Genomic DNA, 16,487 nt, shown 5'->3' with positions numbered 1-16,487 from the left:
GTGGGGGGAAAATCCGACAGACGTCGTAAAATCACAGACATGAGAAAGACCTTTCTCTACTGGGCCTGTGTGAATGACCTGGCTTAGTATTAGGCTGAAAGTCCTCCCGAGTCCTCCACCTATATTTCAGTAACTCTTGATACATTTATTGAACTTTACCTGGAAAACAAAAACATTTGGCACACCGAAAATTCCACCAATAAATTACTTTAAAAAAACACACACACACACAATAATAAATATGACACCTTTCCCAAATATTTGTTTTGCAACATGGTTAGGTCTCATCTTCCTTGAGACAATAGTCCAGATTTTCACTGGAGTTTAGGTCAGGCTGGCTATTCAAACACATTTATGCTGTGGTAATTAAACCAGGCATGTCACAGTGTGAGCTGCTGCCAAGTTCTACTTGGACATGAAATGAGCATCTTTCTAGAGCTCTCAGCAGAGAAAATCATAAAGAAAGGACTGGTTTCCTGGCAGACGGCTGCACTGAGTTTGGATTTAACACCAGTAGATAACAGCTCTCCCTGAATCACCACTGTGGAAATTTCACACTGTTGAAGTTTAGATTCTGTGCATCTTCATCCTTCCTTCTTTCCTTGTCTAAATGAAATGCACTACTGACTTCCAGCTGAAAGATGATTTTGGGCCACTTCAAATTAGGAAGAGTTTCTGACACTTTCAGTTGTTGTTTTGCTTCACAATCCTTAAGGCTGGGTTTATCCCTGTTGCCACTATATTTTTGTCCACCATAGGTTTTCCTAAACTTGCACTTTCCAATAATGGTTGGATGAAACACTGAGCAATGAAACCTTTACTTGCCTGTCCAGGTTGTGGAGGATTTTAATAAGTACCTGGTGGAAAAGTTTTCACCATAATTTCTGGATTGTTAATATTTTGTCTTACATACTATTCACATTTTAGACTAACTGAACTGGTGCTTTTTGCTGGCTGTAAGCCATAATCATTCAAATCAACGAACAATTGAAATACATTACAGTGTACAACTTCCACTTTAACTGAATTACCTTTGATCAAATGAATTTTGTTTAATTCAGGTTTCAAACAAGAGCCTGAATGAAATATTTTTCTTGTGAAAAATATTATGTGAAACCAAATGTATGAAATTACTTTTAAATCTCAGTTAATCTTCAGTCATTTCAACATTCAAGTCAGAAATTTCAGCTGAAATTTTAGTCACCAGCCCTTAGATAAAAGTTTATAAAATACAAAGACATTATGGAAACTTACAAATCATTTATTTTGTGTACTTGCAAAAGGCCTAAAAATAGTTTAATAATTAAAACTGTGCTGCAGTGAAATCAACAAGTAGGTCATTTTTTAAATAACATGACAAAAAACTGCATTACTGACCAATGTCATTAATGGAAAAAAAATCTTAAGTTAACAAAATATTTATAAATTTTTACCTTTTAACAATGCGGAAAAATTGTCAATGTCTTTTTAGCAACTTATTAAACAATCTACATAACTTTTAATACATGTGAAGCACAAGCCAAAGCATTTACAACACTGACCTCTGTAAACTTTGTATTCTAAACATGTCTTTTTATCATGTAAAGTTTTATAGAAACCTACTATTGCATACGGTTAACCTGAGAGTCACGTACTCAAAAAAGACTAATCAGTAAGTAAAAGTGCAAATAATTTTTACTTAAAGGCAAAAGGTTTCAACAACCAGGGGAAAAAAAAAGATATGCATGACAGAGATTCACATGACAGCATTGGGGGGTGGCATTTTTTCCCTTTCAGCAGTCTGAGTCTCTGTGTCTGTACATTCTTTAAGACTGGGATCAATTTTCTCATCCCCACCTTGAGGCTGCATCATAGGCATTGCTTGGTTTAAGTCACCAGTCACTTGCTCCTCTGTCGCTGTCGTTTCTCTCGCCTTTGTGTCGTCTTCTTTGTCTCCCGGATGTTCAATTACTTCCAGGTTTTCTTTAACCTCCGTTTCTTCGTTTTCTCCTTCTTTATTTTCGGCAATTAGAGTGGCATCCTCATTAATTATTAGGGTTTCTTCATTGTCTTCAATGAAAGTTGCTTCTTCATCGTCTTCAGTGCTCCCGAAGGTTTCCACGGGCTGCCAATAATCATACAGCTTACCCTGCAACAAAAATGGCAAAACATTGCAAAGATGGTTCAAATCGTTGCCAATGTTGAGGGAAGTAATTATGTGTACCATACATTGAGAGGTCTAGTTCTCTGGAGGAGCATCTGCCACTTTGTGTAGATCCTGGCTACCAGATCCTTCACCTGGAAGAGGAATACAGACATAATACACAGCTTTAAACATACACAGCTCGTTCACGTTAGCCAAAAAGCTTTTTCTGATGTTGCAATAGACGATGGAGCAAACTATAGAAAGTTTCAGCTGGTAAAGAAACATCTCCATTAATAATTTCATAATACAAAGGATTATCTTTGTATTGCTCTCTGGGAGAGATTTTGGTCATTTTGTACCTTAGGTTTTTTTTTATATGCCGGGTTTTTCGATTTAAAATGATGAAGGCTACTGATAATGTTCACAGCTGCACCTGCCAAGGGGAGTTTTCATTTTCACTTTGACATAATGTGATAACGTAATTTTTCATGTTAAAGCCACAGCCTATTGTAAAAAAATAAAAATAAATTAGTTTCAGAAATGGGATGAGTAACATTTACCAGCAGGAGGTCACGCTTTCTTATTTTGGTTTGATTGGACTCACAGGGTGTTATTTTGAGTTAAGAATCTGTCCTTGAGCGAAATTGGGATGCAAATTGGAAAACTGAACTGGAGCTAGGGAAGGGAGAATTGGACTAATTTTTATGTCAGTATTTTGTGCTATTTATGGTGTCATGGTAACAGTCTTTGCAAACAGAAGTGAACAAATAATTACTAGCTTTAATGGCGGGTTATTAGACATGAACACTAGAGCCCATGATGATGTGTAGCTGGTGTGTTGCATCACCACATGAGAAATTTAAAGTCGCTCCCCAAATTGGAAGGCGGTACAAAAATAATGTCCTAAAACAGAGGAGCTTTTGGAGTTTTGTGATTTTGTTGTGGTTTTTCTTCTAAAAGCAGCGAAGTCAATAAATATGGCCTTTTAGCAATAAAACATAAAATCTGACTCTCAACTGTTCTTATTCACCTCAATTATGTTTTGCATAGCCAATTAGCACTTGAAAAGACAAAATAGTGATTATGTAAAATTTGAAAAAAATAAATGCACAAAAAAATTTAAACCGAAATGTTTTCAGGAGGCAAGGTGTAAACATCTGCCTAAACATTTTAGTTAAGAAAATTCTGCAATGCACATCTATTTGCACTGGATCCAGATACATTTTTCCGATTTATATTTTGAGGGCGTCCCCACCTTGCTGCGGTAAAGACATTTTTCGCTCTCTCTGATGTCACATTTGACATGAGTTTCCAGTTCTGATGACAAAACAAGCAGCTGTGCCTGAAGAACAACAAAAAAAGAAAAACAAATCTCCTTCAGTTGGATTTCTCATATCCAAAATTCCATTGTGATTTGTTTGAGCTAAACTGAATTCCAACAACAATGAATTTAGAAGAAAGAAAAAGAAGTTACCTTCTGCTGGGGTCTGAAGACCTGTAAATTGGAAGCCTCATTTGTCAGAGTCAGAAGGCTGTAACACAAGTAGTAGGCCTGGAATGCAAAAGAAACTTGTGTAAAAATAAAATTATATCCTCTTTTTGTGATGCTACTCCTTAAATCCATCCTCACCTGTTGGTCTTGAGTTGCCATCTCCTCCTCTTTGTCTTTCTGCTGGATACTTCGGAGAAGGGCGGAGGGTTGCATTTGAGGAAGATACGGCCTCAACTCGGCAAGCTGCCCACCATGCAAACATCATTGTTTAACATGACTGAATTCAAGCTGCTGTAGAAGGGATACCTCCAATACTTTAAGAGAGCTTACCGGAAGTCCTTTCTCCACAGGGATATAGGTGCAATTTCCATCCAACAACTTAGAGATGAAGCACATGCTTAGATGGCGGCGCAGTTCTCTACTCAGAGAAACCAAGAAGGAAACAATGAGATTTTAAAAGATAAACTAAATGCAGAATCCCTTCTTACTTCTAAAATCTCTGATATTTATGTAATGTTTTGAATGATAGGATTTGAAACCACTAAGATTTTGTAATCTCACTTGCACATTTTGATTCTTTTACATTGCTAATATAATGCAAGAAAACCAGCTTTAAAATAAATGCATAAAAAAAATATATACTTACTTTCCACATTTACTGTCAGGAAGGAGTTGAACCAGGAGGCACATGTTGTGATGATCATCTGTTAAATCAGTCAGGGCTTTACAGACTCTCGGCAGCTGCAGCGGAGAAATAATGTGACGTCAGCAATTTAATCACAGCTTAATGTGTAAAGAAACACAGAAGCCATTTTTGCAGCGTGGGAAGTGATTTTTTTTTTTTTTAAACTGACCACAGAAGACCAGTCACTGATGTTGTTGATTATTGTATACAGCAGACAGCTCACTGCTACGTTGGAGTGGAGGATTAGCCGTGTGTCGAGGCCGATTCTTCCCACCACAGTTAGCAGCAACAGCAGCTCGTCGTTGCTGTATGCTTGAGGGCAGAGGCCCATACAGTAAGACAGGTACTGGGAAACATGTCCAAAAAAAGCAAAACACGAAGGAATAGCAAAACTGGTTAGTCAAAGTTTTCTCATTTTCACTCTAATTGCCGAGGTCTCGTTACAGTAAAATCAGTTGCATACAAAAAAAAAAAAAAAGCAAAACAAAAAACTAACTTAGTGTGTTTTCACACCTGGTAGTTCAGTAGATTCAGTTCAATTGTGGGACCAAAATTACAATTTTTTAAATTATTTTCATTTGGTGCGGTTCGTTTTCACACATTATACTGCGTCAAACAAACAAAACTCTTTGAAAAACCCCTTTATCCCCCTCGCCTGTGGTTAGGGACTGTATTAAGAGTTTTAATCGCACATTCATGCCTCCCAAAAATGAGCTGCACTTTCCAGGTAAACAAATCAGCGTTTGATTAAAGCGGGGTAAACAAGACTTTTATTTTGTCAATAACACTTATAAGATATTCAAGAAAAACCTTTACTGAATAAAGGTCAATCCCAAGTGTTACAAAGTAAAATTTCCTAATTGCTCACCTTTAAGATGTTTGTGAGGTTGTGTTCAGGGAAACTGATCTCTTCAATGTTGTTAGAAGGAGACTCACTTTTGATATGGAAATCCTCTCTAAACAAAGAAAAAATGTCTTACTTCTAAATGCAAAGCAGCAACGTGCCTGATTTGCACAGCAGACACTCACAGCAAATCTCCCTCTGTGAATGATGGCTGGAGACTCTCAAAGGGGAAGAGTGTGACAAATGCAGCACCCATGTTCATAAAGACCAGCGTCACATCAGCCAAACTGGGAACCCAAACTTCAAACTTCTGGTTGTCATTGTTCACTAAGTGTACAAATATAAAAAAACATCACTTTTCCCTCAGTGAAGAAAAGAAAATTGAAGCCAATGAGAGGAGATGCTAACCTATCTGATAAGCAGCAGAACAGGCGATGTCACAAAGGGCTTGTAGGATCTTATTGGATATGATCCTTTCACTATGGACCGACATCATCTATGAAGAACAGGTAAAGGTTTAAAAACATTTTCTAAGTTTCTATGATGCAGCGACTGTAGCATGTGTTGGGCGTACCTTGAAGAGAAAGCGGGTAACCTGAGCGGGACAAGGTGAGTTACAGTAAGCTTCCTCAAACAGACCAACATTCAAGTGCAGTCTCAACTGGGCAGGACTGGACCTGCGATGAGACAGGAGACATAAACAAACAAGATGAAACTTTACATTGATTCAACATTAGTTTTCCAATGGCCAACAGAGGTTACATTGTTGACTACAAGCATGAACAAGGAAATAATGCATGCTGAGGAACTTCCTGTCTCCTCTTTCCTTTCCTCTGAAAACACAGGAAAGTTAAATGATTCACAGGTTAGAGCATTTTGGTGATCTGATCTACTGTCACTGGATTCTACTTCATCACTGTTTTAATTTTCTTTTTTTTTAGAAAAATAATCTATATTCATATGGCTCACTTTCCTGTGGTACCTTTGGTTGCAATTCCAGCTGCAAGTCTTTTTGTGAGTGTTTCTCCTGGCTGTGCACATGTAAAAACAAACTTTTGCCTATCGTATGGAAATTTGCCCAAACTCAGTGAGATTTGATGGAGAGGGTCTAATTTTTCCACATCTATTCACAGCTTATAGACAGGGTACAAAGCTATACTGAGATGAGGGGAAATGTAAGCCACACTTTTTCATTTTTTTAAAAGTTTCTAATAAATGTTTTTTTTTCTCTCTTCCCTTCCCTACTACTATGCATTGTAACATCAGAAAATATTATGTGTTTATTATGTCTTAATAGTTTTGCATGGTATTTTGAATTTGTCTTTTTACAAAAGCTAATATAAATTATATATATATATATATATATATATATATATATATATATATATATATATATATATATATATATATATATATATATTTTTTTTTTTATGCTAAAGAAAAGGACAAAACTTGTTTTTTCCAAGCCAGTAACCAATTCGTAAGCACTCTGAATTGACAAAAGTCAGAGAAAAACAACAACACCTGTTTGACAAAGAGCAAACAGAATACTGTAGTAAAACAGTTAAATTACCTGCACTGGTGTTTTATGGCACATATTTAAACACAGCTTCTATTACAAAGCACTAAGAGTTGCTTATACACGTGTGTTTATCCACGTGTATAAACAAACACACACATGTACGCCTTACCAAATAAGTGTCTTCTGAGAGGCCCCTTGAGGATTGACGTGGCATTGCCTGAGCTGCAGTGAATCCTGGTGAAAGATCTGGCCAAACCTTCCCAGGTTAAAAAGTATCTCCCCTGGAGGGATTTCTCTGATTGCAGCAGACATCAATGAGAAGTGCTGCAGAAACTCCCTGGAGAACAAATTATAAATCAGCTTGAGTTTACATTAAAATTATGTTTGTCCCAGCAAGACCAGAGTATTACTGCCAATAAGCCTCTGTTTCTCTTACTGGTGCTCATTGGCGATCTCCTCCTGGTTCTCCTCTGCCGCCTCATACTCTGCTAACCTCAGGAGGTCTTCATTGCAGGCAGACAGAAGTTGTGCTTCAATCTCCTTTGCTCTGATAAACATTTAAACAAAAGAGAAAATAAATTGAATGCGGTCCAGAGACATGAAACAGAAACCAATAAGTAGATTTTCTTTTTCTGGATTATGTACTTCTTGGTGCTGTTTATCTCCTTCAGCATCTGGTCCAGGTTGTTCTTGTAGACTCCTGGCTTTGTGGAGGATGACATCAGGCGCTAAATGAAGTAAAGGGAGACAAAAAAAAACTTCCCATCAAAACCAAATTTTAAACAATATTAATCATGTAGCATGTTAGATTAGAGGGAGTTTACCGTTTTTGACTGAGAGCTACGGCATCCTGGCGTGCTCGGCTCCGAGACAGTTTCTTTCTGTGGCGTGTCTGGAGGCTTCGCAACGCGGTCCATCATCTCCTGGAAGGAGATTAGCGGCTCTTCCTCGCTGCTGTCAGAGCTCTGGCTTGGATCTATGTCATATGAAATGCTCAGGCCAAGGTCTAGTTCAACGTCAATAGAGTCTTCTTCTTTCCCCTTCTTACTCCCATCACTGTCCTCCTCCTCTAATGGTGGAGCCTTTGTGCATGGAGGAGAAGTCTCTTGCACAGAGGCTGCTGTGTCGCTCTCCAAGCAACGCAAACCCTCACTGGTTTTAGGTTTCAGGTAGAGGTTGTGCTGAGGTTTGAAACTCTCGTCCTTAGATTGACTTCTTGAAGAACTGAGAGGACTGTGTCTGATGCCTCCATCTTCCAGTTTTAGTCGCTCCAAAGTCACAGTTGGCGAAAAGGCAATCGGGTTAGAGGTTGGTGAGGACGCTGCTTGAATAGGTTGTGTGACAGGAGGAAATATGGGTGAAACTATTTGACTGCAGCTGGAACTTTTCTTTGAAGTGGGTGACTTCATTGTTTGCTCTTTCATCTTATTCTTAGGAGCCTTACATGCATGCCTGACAACATAAACATTGGGGTCAGGGGTGAAGAGCTGATCTATGTCATCCAAGACAACCACTGGTTTTCGTACACGACTAGCTTTACTGCGTTCTGGTGTGCTACAACTCAAAGAATTTAAACTAGGCTTAGATGCTGGTTTTGTAGAGATGCCCTCTAATTTTCTGCTTTCTGTCTTAACTGGTACACTACAGCCAGCGTTGGAGTTACTACAAACCGAACCGACATGTGAAGGTTTGCTGCACTCCTTATGACGAACTTTAGAAGAACTTGATTTGTCCTTTTTTTGGTTTTCCTCATTCTGATTCTTTGGACTCCCTTCACTCTGAGTTGAAGTTAATCTTAACTTCACTATATTATTCTCAGTGGTAATGAAGCCTTTCTTTGCCCCTGTAAATGGCATTTTCTGTGGACAAACTAAGTCTAACTGCGAGGGTTTGACTGTGGATGACGATGCTGAGCATGCCAGCTCAGACTTCAGAAGTCTGTTTGTTGTTTCAGGTGACAACTCAAAGACCGAGGAGCTTTTTGGTGATGGCAGACAGTCCAGTGAAGATCTTGGTGAGGTCCCAGGAGTAAGTCCGTTTGTCTCTGTTGTTCCATGGTTTATTCCTTTGTGACAAGGTTTTTTGGCGTTCTTAAGACAAGGCTGCCTCTCCTTGCGTCTCTTTTGGGATGTGCTATTCAGATCCATCACTATAAATAGAAAAAGAATTTCATTTCAATTAAATTCAGTAATTTAATACTGAATTTACAGGGGCATCTTAATAATGCAATAATAAAATGAGGGCAACAGTATTGCTTGTTTTTTTTTGTCTCTCTACCAAAGAGACTGGATGACAAAAATCTTAACTCCGGTGCCTCCAGTTACTCCTCCCCTCTCGTTTCCATACAGAGCTAAAGTTTCTTCCACTAAGGCCAAACCGAATACATGGACAGATAGCGAAAACGACAAAAGTTGAACAATTTTCAACTTTCTTGTGTAGTGTCGCTAGCCCGCATGTGCACGTCTGCATATATGAGCTCAAAACTTTGCATGAACGAATTACGCTGTTTGCTCGTTGGGATGTGTGCAAACGTCTATTGCCTCACCGTGCAAACTCCATGGACATAAATAGAGACGGAGCGGCTGTCTCTTGCTGTCACCGTGTGACCTTATCCCAGTTACCTGCCGCCAGGCTCCTAGTCTCCTACCACAGTGTGTAGAATATAAAGCCCGGTGAGGAGGAGCAAACTGGAGGAAGCACAGATTTAAATACCTGTGATGAACCAGTTAACCTGTGGAGTATGCTGTAAAACTTTAAAGCTAGCAACCAAAATGTCTGCACCGATGCTTGCTTGGGGACCGTCCTTTAGGGCTTAAACAATTCCTAGAGTGATTCGAGTACCTCGATTATTAAAATTCTTTGAGAAAAATGTATTTGCCTCGAAGCTTCGAAAAGTTATGTTTTATTATTTAATACACCATGTTCAAAGCGGGTTATTATTTGCGTTGCGCAGCGCTCTCACTTCCGCCTGAGTTGTTGCTAAGAAGCTAAGTGTTGGCAGCATGGCTTGAACACTGTGAGCGGCTGTGCTTTAGCTGCGGAGCTTTACTGACTAACTGCAAAATAAATTTCATATCATCTGAGTCGCAAAAGACAGGTGGTGGAGCGCATGGTGACGGTACATAGCTGGTAGATGTTTCTGTGTGTGACGAATGCAGGTGTCAAATCCATACACAAGCTCTGAATCTCCACCAAACTACTGAAGGGCTTTGCTTCATATTTCTCTGCTAGCTGCGTTGACACCTGTTGTTTGTGTTCGTCTTTTCCACCGTGTGTTTTGTGCTTTCATTTGCTGCAAAGCATAATCAAACTCCTCAATTACCAAAAAGTTGAGACTGACCAAGTTAATACATAATTGTCACAATTCCTTTTTTTTATATATTATGAAAGTAAAACCCGCAATTGTTAATAAAAATATTACCTGGAATAATGCTTTCTCTTGAACGTGTCTGTTCATGGTGGTGGCTCTAAAACAGTAAAGCAAAAAGAAGAAAAAAAGAAAGAAAACCCAGACAAAAAAATAGTTAATATCAGTTAATGGGCTAATCAACTAAATCACTGAGTTATTATTACATTATGCCATCATAATGACTAATGGCAAAAGAATTTAGAGTAATTCCTTATGATCCGCATGGTACTATTCTAATTTGATTCATGAATTCATTTGTTTATTGATACAGATTTGGAGAGTTAATGTTAACAACTGTTCTTGTCAGTTTAATGCTTAACGTTGAACTCTATAAATCTAATATGATGATTAAGCTTCTTTTTTATTTTTTTTTTATTTTTACCTTTTGAAATAGGTAACCAGTCCTTGACTGTGCTTTAAATAGGGCAAGCAAAAATATCATTCTGTTGCTACAGCCAATAAAAAGGCTTTTTAATAGTCCAGGAGCTATAACGCTGTGTCTGAAAGGTAAACTATAACTAATAGTTTTGCATTCTCTGCTGGTCCCTGGTAGTTCAGTCACAGCTGTTTGCTTGACACCAGGAAGAAAACCCTTTGAGTCTGTACGCGGATGCATGGAAACTTTCTGACTGCCTCAGAGAGAACTCTCACACAATATTTGTACCAATGAACATTGTGTAGGAAATCTCTTAGTTTGCTGAGCAGAGCCTGGCAGAATAAGTGTGAAGAGTCATAAACACTTTGCATTAATTTCTGCTTTAATGCCACATAAACACCATGTTAAAAGAGAGAAAGAATTACCTTTTTAGGATCTTCTCTTTGTGGTACATCCTTGATTTTTCCTGAGTTAAAGGATGGGATCTTGGATTCAGTTCCTTGATCCCGTCTGGAGAGGCAGGAAGGGTTGGGGTTGGTTATATTCTTCCCAGGCTGAGGGGATAGTGAATTAAATAGAGTGGGAATAAAGGTTCTCTCAGCTGAGGTATGAGTCTTAGTTTGGCTGGCTGAAACAACTTGAGGTGAGGTGAAATATCCTGAGCTCAACCGTATCATGTTGTACTGAGAGCCCAGATTTTCCCTGGCTGGAGTGGCACCATTAACCGGGCTGCTCAGAACATGGCCATGAGATGGAGGAAAGGGATTCAGAGGACCATGTCTGTCTTTTAGCAAAGAGTTCACAGGGGAAACAATGTTCGTGGAACTACTTGAAACGAGAGCTGCCGGATATTTCATTCCTGCTGGATGCCGCCAGTTTGGGCTCAACATGTTCATGTTGCGTTCCTCTGGAGTCTGGAGAGACAAAACTCTCCTGGGTGCCGGATGAGGAAGCAAGTGTGGGACTTGAGATGGTTTGATTGGAGTCTCTTGGGCAAAAGATGCAAAATGTGAAAGCGAGTGTTGCTGGAGAGCAGGATCCATCACTGCAAACAAACAAACAAAAAAAAAAGATATCTTTGTTCAACGAGACCAGCTGTTCTCACATTTCTGAGAAAAACACACACAAGCACCTGTGGACTCACTGAAAATCATCTACAACAGGACAGTATTCACCAAACTTTAAGTCATGTTTTGTTTGTGGAGTTTTACTAGTAGTGGTAAACAAATCCAAATAATCTTTCTTTCATTGTTTAGTATGCCTTTAAGATTTGAATTGATGAACTACTATGAAAAAAAGTACTGAATTTGCTGATAATGGAAATTTATTTGGCACAACCACTTCCCCACCGTAAGCCAGGAATTTCAGTGATGAAAACCATACATACATATGGAAGAACCAAAGCCAGGTTATAAGGTCAGCAGACGGCGCTCAGGCCGCTTCTACACCAGCCAGTAGATTTCCAACAGACAACAGAAGCTTTTTATCCCAGCTTCTGTGATTAAAAAAAAAAAAAAGCCTGGGAACCTTTCATGGTGCAAGCAAGGAGGCACAAGATGTGGGGCCTGTGGCCTTGAGAAGTTGAAGGGAGTATCAAGAAATAGTTTGTATTTTACACTCCTAATTTGTTTTTTGTATCAGTGCTTAGTGTCGTGAAAAAGAGTAGACACCTCTGAAAGACGAATTAGAAGACTGAACACTGCCCTAGTTTTTGCTAAATTAAACAAAAATCTTTTGAATATGTGTACTGTTGTCAATCACCTTCAGCATTTTGTTTTCAGTAAGTCATTCTGAATACACAAATTCTTCAGCAGTTTTTTTTTTTTTTTTTTTTCTAGAAGCAACTTCATTGTATCTGGTTTGGAGGTGATTCAGGTTTAGTCCTCAGCACAGAGGATTTAATGTGTAGAGAGCTGTTAAAGGAGATTACTTTTCTTTTCAAATTGGATAAATGACTGGGCGCCTATGCTGATCATAACGTCATGCGTGAAACAGATTTTGATCCCCCAGGGTAGACAAGTGGTAAGACAAATTGAGTAAAACTGGCCAGCATAGTTAAACTGAATTTCTTTTTTATAAATCCATATTCAAATCACATACATTTTTTTCCCTTCTGGGATCAGCAAAGTATTGGCTTTGTATGTACCTACATAATACAGTAAGATTAGCTGAGAGAACAGACTGGACAAAAAAAATGACCCCATATAAGAAATTCACAGATCTGTTTAGCCAATATTAAGCGGCGTTAAACAAAACATTTAAAAAAACTAACTTTAACGAAAAACAGAATCTTTCTACTTTTGTAAAATGCACACGTTGTCTCGGAATCGTAAATACACAAATGCCATTTTGTTACCTGTACTGGTGTTTTGCTGCAAAGCCTTGCAATGTGGTGATATGTCCAATATGTCCTGCTCACTCACCTCTTTGCAAGTAATCCTCAACTACTTTAAAAAGTCAAACGAGGAGAACTCTTCGTAGGTCGTTCACGAATGGATGGATGTCTGAAACGACAGAAATGCAACTCAAACAGGCTGTTTTCAAAAAAGTAAAGGACGCCACAGCGTCACATGTTTATGTCAAACTGGAAAGGCCACCAATCCGAGGTTGCTACGTAAATGAAAACACGAGAAGCTTATTTAAGGGGCTTCGGCGTGAACACATGCTTCAACGCGTTAATAAAAATGACATTAAACGAACTTGTAAATGTCATCACAGCCTGGTCACGTTATAATCACAAACGAGCACAAAGCTAACTCCTAGCAAAAAACACACGCTTCATATCCTTTAACTTACGATCATTCTACTGACCTACAACCACTTCCTGCATGTGTCCTACCAGCAAGTCATAAATACGTACACAGAAAAAGATATATGCGTTTGACAGTAGCTTAATAATAGTAAATACGAGTAAGCCGCCGATCCAGGAAGTGAGTTTAAGCTAGGCGGCGGTTGACGCGCCTACAAACTTAACCATGTGGAGACAACAACGTCAACGGGATTCTTTTACCTCATAGTTCCTTGATTTTCAGAAGTCTCCGCCATTGTAAGAGTCTTAGGATTAGTTCATGAGAACCTATAACCGAAATGACAAGACCGAAGATTTCCAGCGCTACAACTGTTCCATCACAAGTTTGTGTCCCGCTTTCTGCTGTGTCGTTGTTATACGAACTGCATTCTGGAAGTTGAAGTCCAAGTCAAGCATTTTACTTCCGAGGGACTTCCGTGTTTAACAACCGTTTTGCCCTGAACCATGGTAAAAACGGAATTTTTTAAATATTTGTTGATATACTTTTTTTTTCATCGAAGTGATCAAATTACTGTAAAAGGAATGAAAACGAGGAATATTTAATCACAAAGAAGTGTTCAAGTGTACGTCGCTACAGTATGACAGCCCGTTTCCGCCACTCTGTTAAAAAAAGAAAGAAAATTATCTCATTATTTTGAGATAGCATCTCATTATAATAAGATGGTATCTCATTATTTTGATATACTATCTCATTATTTTGAGATAGCATCTCATTATAATGAGATGGTATCTCATTATTTTGAGATAGCATCTCATTATAATGAGATGGTATCTCATTATTTTGAGATAGCATCTCATTATAATAAGATGTTATCTCATTATTTTGAGATAGCATCTCATTATTTTGATATACTATCTCATTGTAATGAGATTGTAGCTCATTATAATGAGATGCTATATCAAAGTAATGAGATACTATCTCAAATAATGAGATGCTATCTCAAATAATGAGATACTATCTCAAACATAATGAGATACTATCTCATTATAATGAGATAGCACAACATTTTTCTCTCATAAGAGCTACAGGGACAAAGATCCACAGGGAGGTGAGGAGGAGACGCTGGGAGACGGCGACGAAGAGCCTCTAGCAGACAATGAAGAGTCACTGGGAGGCAATGGAGGCCCACTTACTGGGGCAGACCACAACACCAGCTGGGCAGCCTGTCAGCCAGGTGCTAATCTGGCCAAAACCCAATGACCGTGGGGACAGCGGCAGCTCAAGGCGGGCTGGAGGAGTCTGTAGGAGCTGAAGGCGGGCTAGCAATGGAGGAGTCTGTAGGAACTGAAGGCGGGCTGACATCGGAGGAGTTTGTAGGAGCTGAAGGCGGGCTGACATCGGAGGAGTCTGTAGGAACTGAAGGCGGGCTGCCATCGGAGGAGTTTGTAGGAGCTGAACGCGGGCTGACATCGGAGGAGACTGCATTTTACAGTCTGAAGGCGGGCTGATATCGGAGGAGTCTGTAGGAACTGAAGGCGGGCTGCCATTGAGGAGTTTGTAGGAGCTGAAGGCGGGCTAGCAATGGAGGAGTCTGTAGGAACTGAAGGCGGGCTGACATCGGAGGAGTTTGTAGGAGCTGAAGGCGGGCTGACATCGGAGGAGTCTGTAGGAGCTGAAGGCGGGCTGACATCGGAGGAGTCTGTAGGAGCTGAAGGCGGGCTGACATCGGAGGAGTCTGTAGGAACTGAAGGCGGGCTGGCATTGGAGGAGTCGGTAGGAGCTGAAGGTGGGCTGGCATCGGAGGAGTCTGTAGTGCATTCCCTGGAAGTGGCCCTACAGGCTCTCAAACTAAGACTCTAGAAGCTTCAGATGACCTTGACCTGTATGAATTGCTTTGTTATAAACATAGCAGATCATAAAAAGGTGATCTGACGAGGAGAGGAGTCTTTCAGAGTAGATAGGGCTCCGTGAAGAGAGCCAAAGACCATTTCCAGCTCTCCGAAACTTCCGTAAGAAAGGAGGTACAGTTTTTCTGACAATGTACCCGACAGGAACACTCAGGTACCGGGTACCAGCCTGGGTTTTCTAATCTGGTAGTTCAGGAAAAGTGATCTCTCTTCGTGCAGCGCCAAAAAGGAGTTAGGGCATTTTCTGAGCTGGTACGAGAGAGACTGCAAAGACATGGAGTCCCTTAGCCACCAAAACACGACTTTAAAGACTGAAAATGCTCGGCTAAGGGAAAGATTGTCTGCACAGGAGAAAGAGGAGCACCTGGAGATTGCAGTCCTCCATGTCCACCTCTCCCTCATTAGTGGGTGTCTCTCTGCAAACCCGCACAGCCACCGAAGATAACTGGACGATATGCTGGCGCCAGCAGAATGGAGATGTGGTCGGAGGGGACAAGATAGGGGCGACGAAGAACTTTGTACGCATCTTGTGGTATACGCAATTCAGAGTGTTTTCTCCGCGTGTGAAAAAGGCGATATGAGGAAAGAACTGGGCAGAGTGTCCGTCAGTTTCTCGTGGTTAAAGTCCTCCGCTGACACGTGAAACGCCTCCGGGTCTTCATCTGCAGTGAAATAACGGTGTCACGCGGCTCCTTCGACGCTTCGGTGGATGTAAACAATGGTGACGAACGTCGCAGTAAACTCCGAGATAGTGCGGTCGACATTTCACTTTCACGAGTTCTATCGCCCAAGAGCAGCAGCTTTTAACCAGTCCAGTTCACCCTTCATTCACGTACACAGAGTCCTCCTCCTGTCCGGGTTTTTCTTGACCATTGGTCGCGGTCCGTTCGGAATAATTGAAGACCGTTGGTTTAGCATGGTGCTGTTAAGCCATGTGTCCGTTAGGTTCTTCATCTCTGTTGTAACTCTCAGCCTCAGATGAAATAAATACTTCGTTATCCAGTGAGCTGACATTGCCCAGAAACAAGAGGTGGTTTCCGAGCCTTCAGCTGGACTCCTGCCCTCTTCCTCCTCTTCTGTTTCCGGCTACAACACTTCCTTTCAGTCGTTTCTCCTCGCATCCCGCTGCGTCAGACTGTCGTCCTGAGGATTCGCTGTCTTCAGCCTCAGTGACGCAAGCATTAACATTAGCATTTCTCTGCCACCCCACTAGTGCACCGGAAGTGCAATAAGATTAGCCTGCATAATCTTTTTCTCTCAGGTTAGGGCTCTTTCTTGCACATTAGCATTAGCTTCTTACCTTAAATAAGGTATTAGCCATTTCTCTTACTTATTAGCCATGTAAGTATACTGAATTGAGTAAGTAAATTATAGACA

At 40.2% G+C, this 16,487-nt stretch overlaps 1 protein-coding gene across 3 annotated transcripts; it reads right to left on the bottom strand.

Moving 5' to 3' along the window:
• Nucleotides 1-1,656: 1,656 nt before the first annotated feature.
• Nucleotides 1,657-16,286, bottom strand: slf2 (SMC5-SMC6 complex localization factor 2). Of its 3 annotated transcripts, none has more exons than XM_055029717.1 (20): nucleotides 14,397-16,286; nucleotides 12,877-12,957; nucleotides 10,879-11,498; nucleotides 10,090-10,135; nucleotides 7,493-8,817; nucleotides 7,314-7,396; nucleotides 7,105-7,215; nucleotides 6,838-7,005; nucleotides 5,721-5,823; nucleotides 5,555-5,642; nucleotides 5,332-5,473; nucleotides 5,171-5,258; nucleotides 4,472-4,648; nucleotides 4,264-4,358; nucleotides 3,948-4,035; nucleotides 3,756-3,860; nucleotides 3,600-3,677; nucleotides 3,381-3,467; nucleotides 2,209-2,277; nucleotides 1,657-2,128 (listed from the first exon to the last, which is right to left on the bottom strand). In XM_055029717.1, the coding sequence occupies exons 3-20, from the start codon at nucleotides 11,494-11,496 to the stop codon at nucleotides 1,736-1,738; spliced, it is 3,864 nt and encodes a 1,287-aa protein (XP_054885692.1). In that variant the 5' UTR covers nucleotides 11,497-11,498; nucleotides 12,877-12,957; nucleotides 14,397-16,286; the 3' UTR covers nucleotides 1,657-1,735. The 3 variants fall into 3 exon arrangements, with proteins under 3 accessions (XP_054885692.1, XP_054885693.1, XP_054885691.1); XM_055029718.1 differs by lacking the exon at nucleotides 14,397-16,286 and adding an exon at nucleotides 13,464-13,699 and having other exon boundaries at nucleotides 12,810-12,957; XM_055029716.1 differs by lacking the exon at nucleotides 14,397-16,286 and adding an exon at nucleotides 13,464-13,699.
• Between the last annotated feature and the right edge of the window lie 201 nt (nucleotides 16,287-16,487).

Source organism: Poeciliopsis prolifica, unplaced genomic scaffold (genome assembly GCF_027474105.1).
Source record: "Poeciliopsis prolifica strain line A6 unplaced genomic scaffold, Auburn_PproV2 SCAFFOLD005, whole genome shotgun sequence".
NCBI lineage: Eukaryota > Metazoa > Chordata > Actinopteri > Cyprinodontiformes > Poeciliidae > Poeciliopsis > Poeciliopsis prolifica.
Note: the sequence above shows the minus strand (reverse complement) of the source record. Positions and strands in the feature narration are given on the sequence as shown.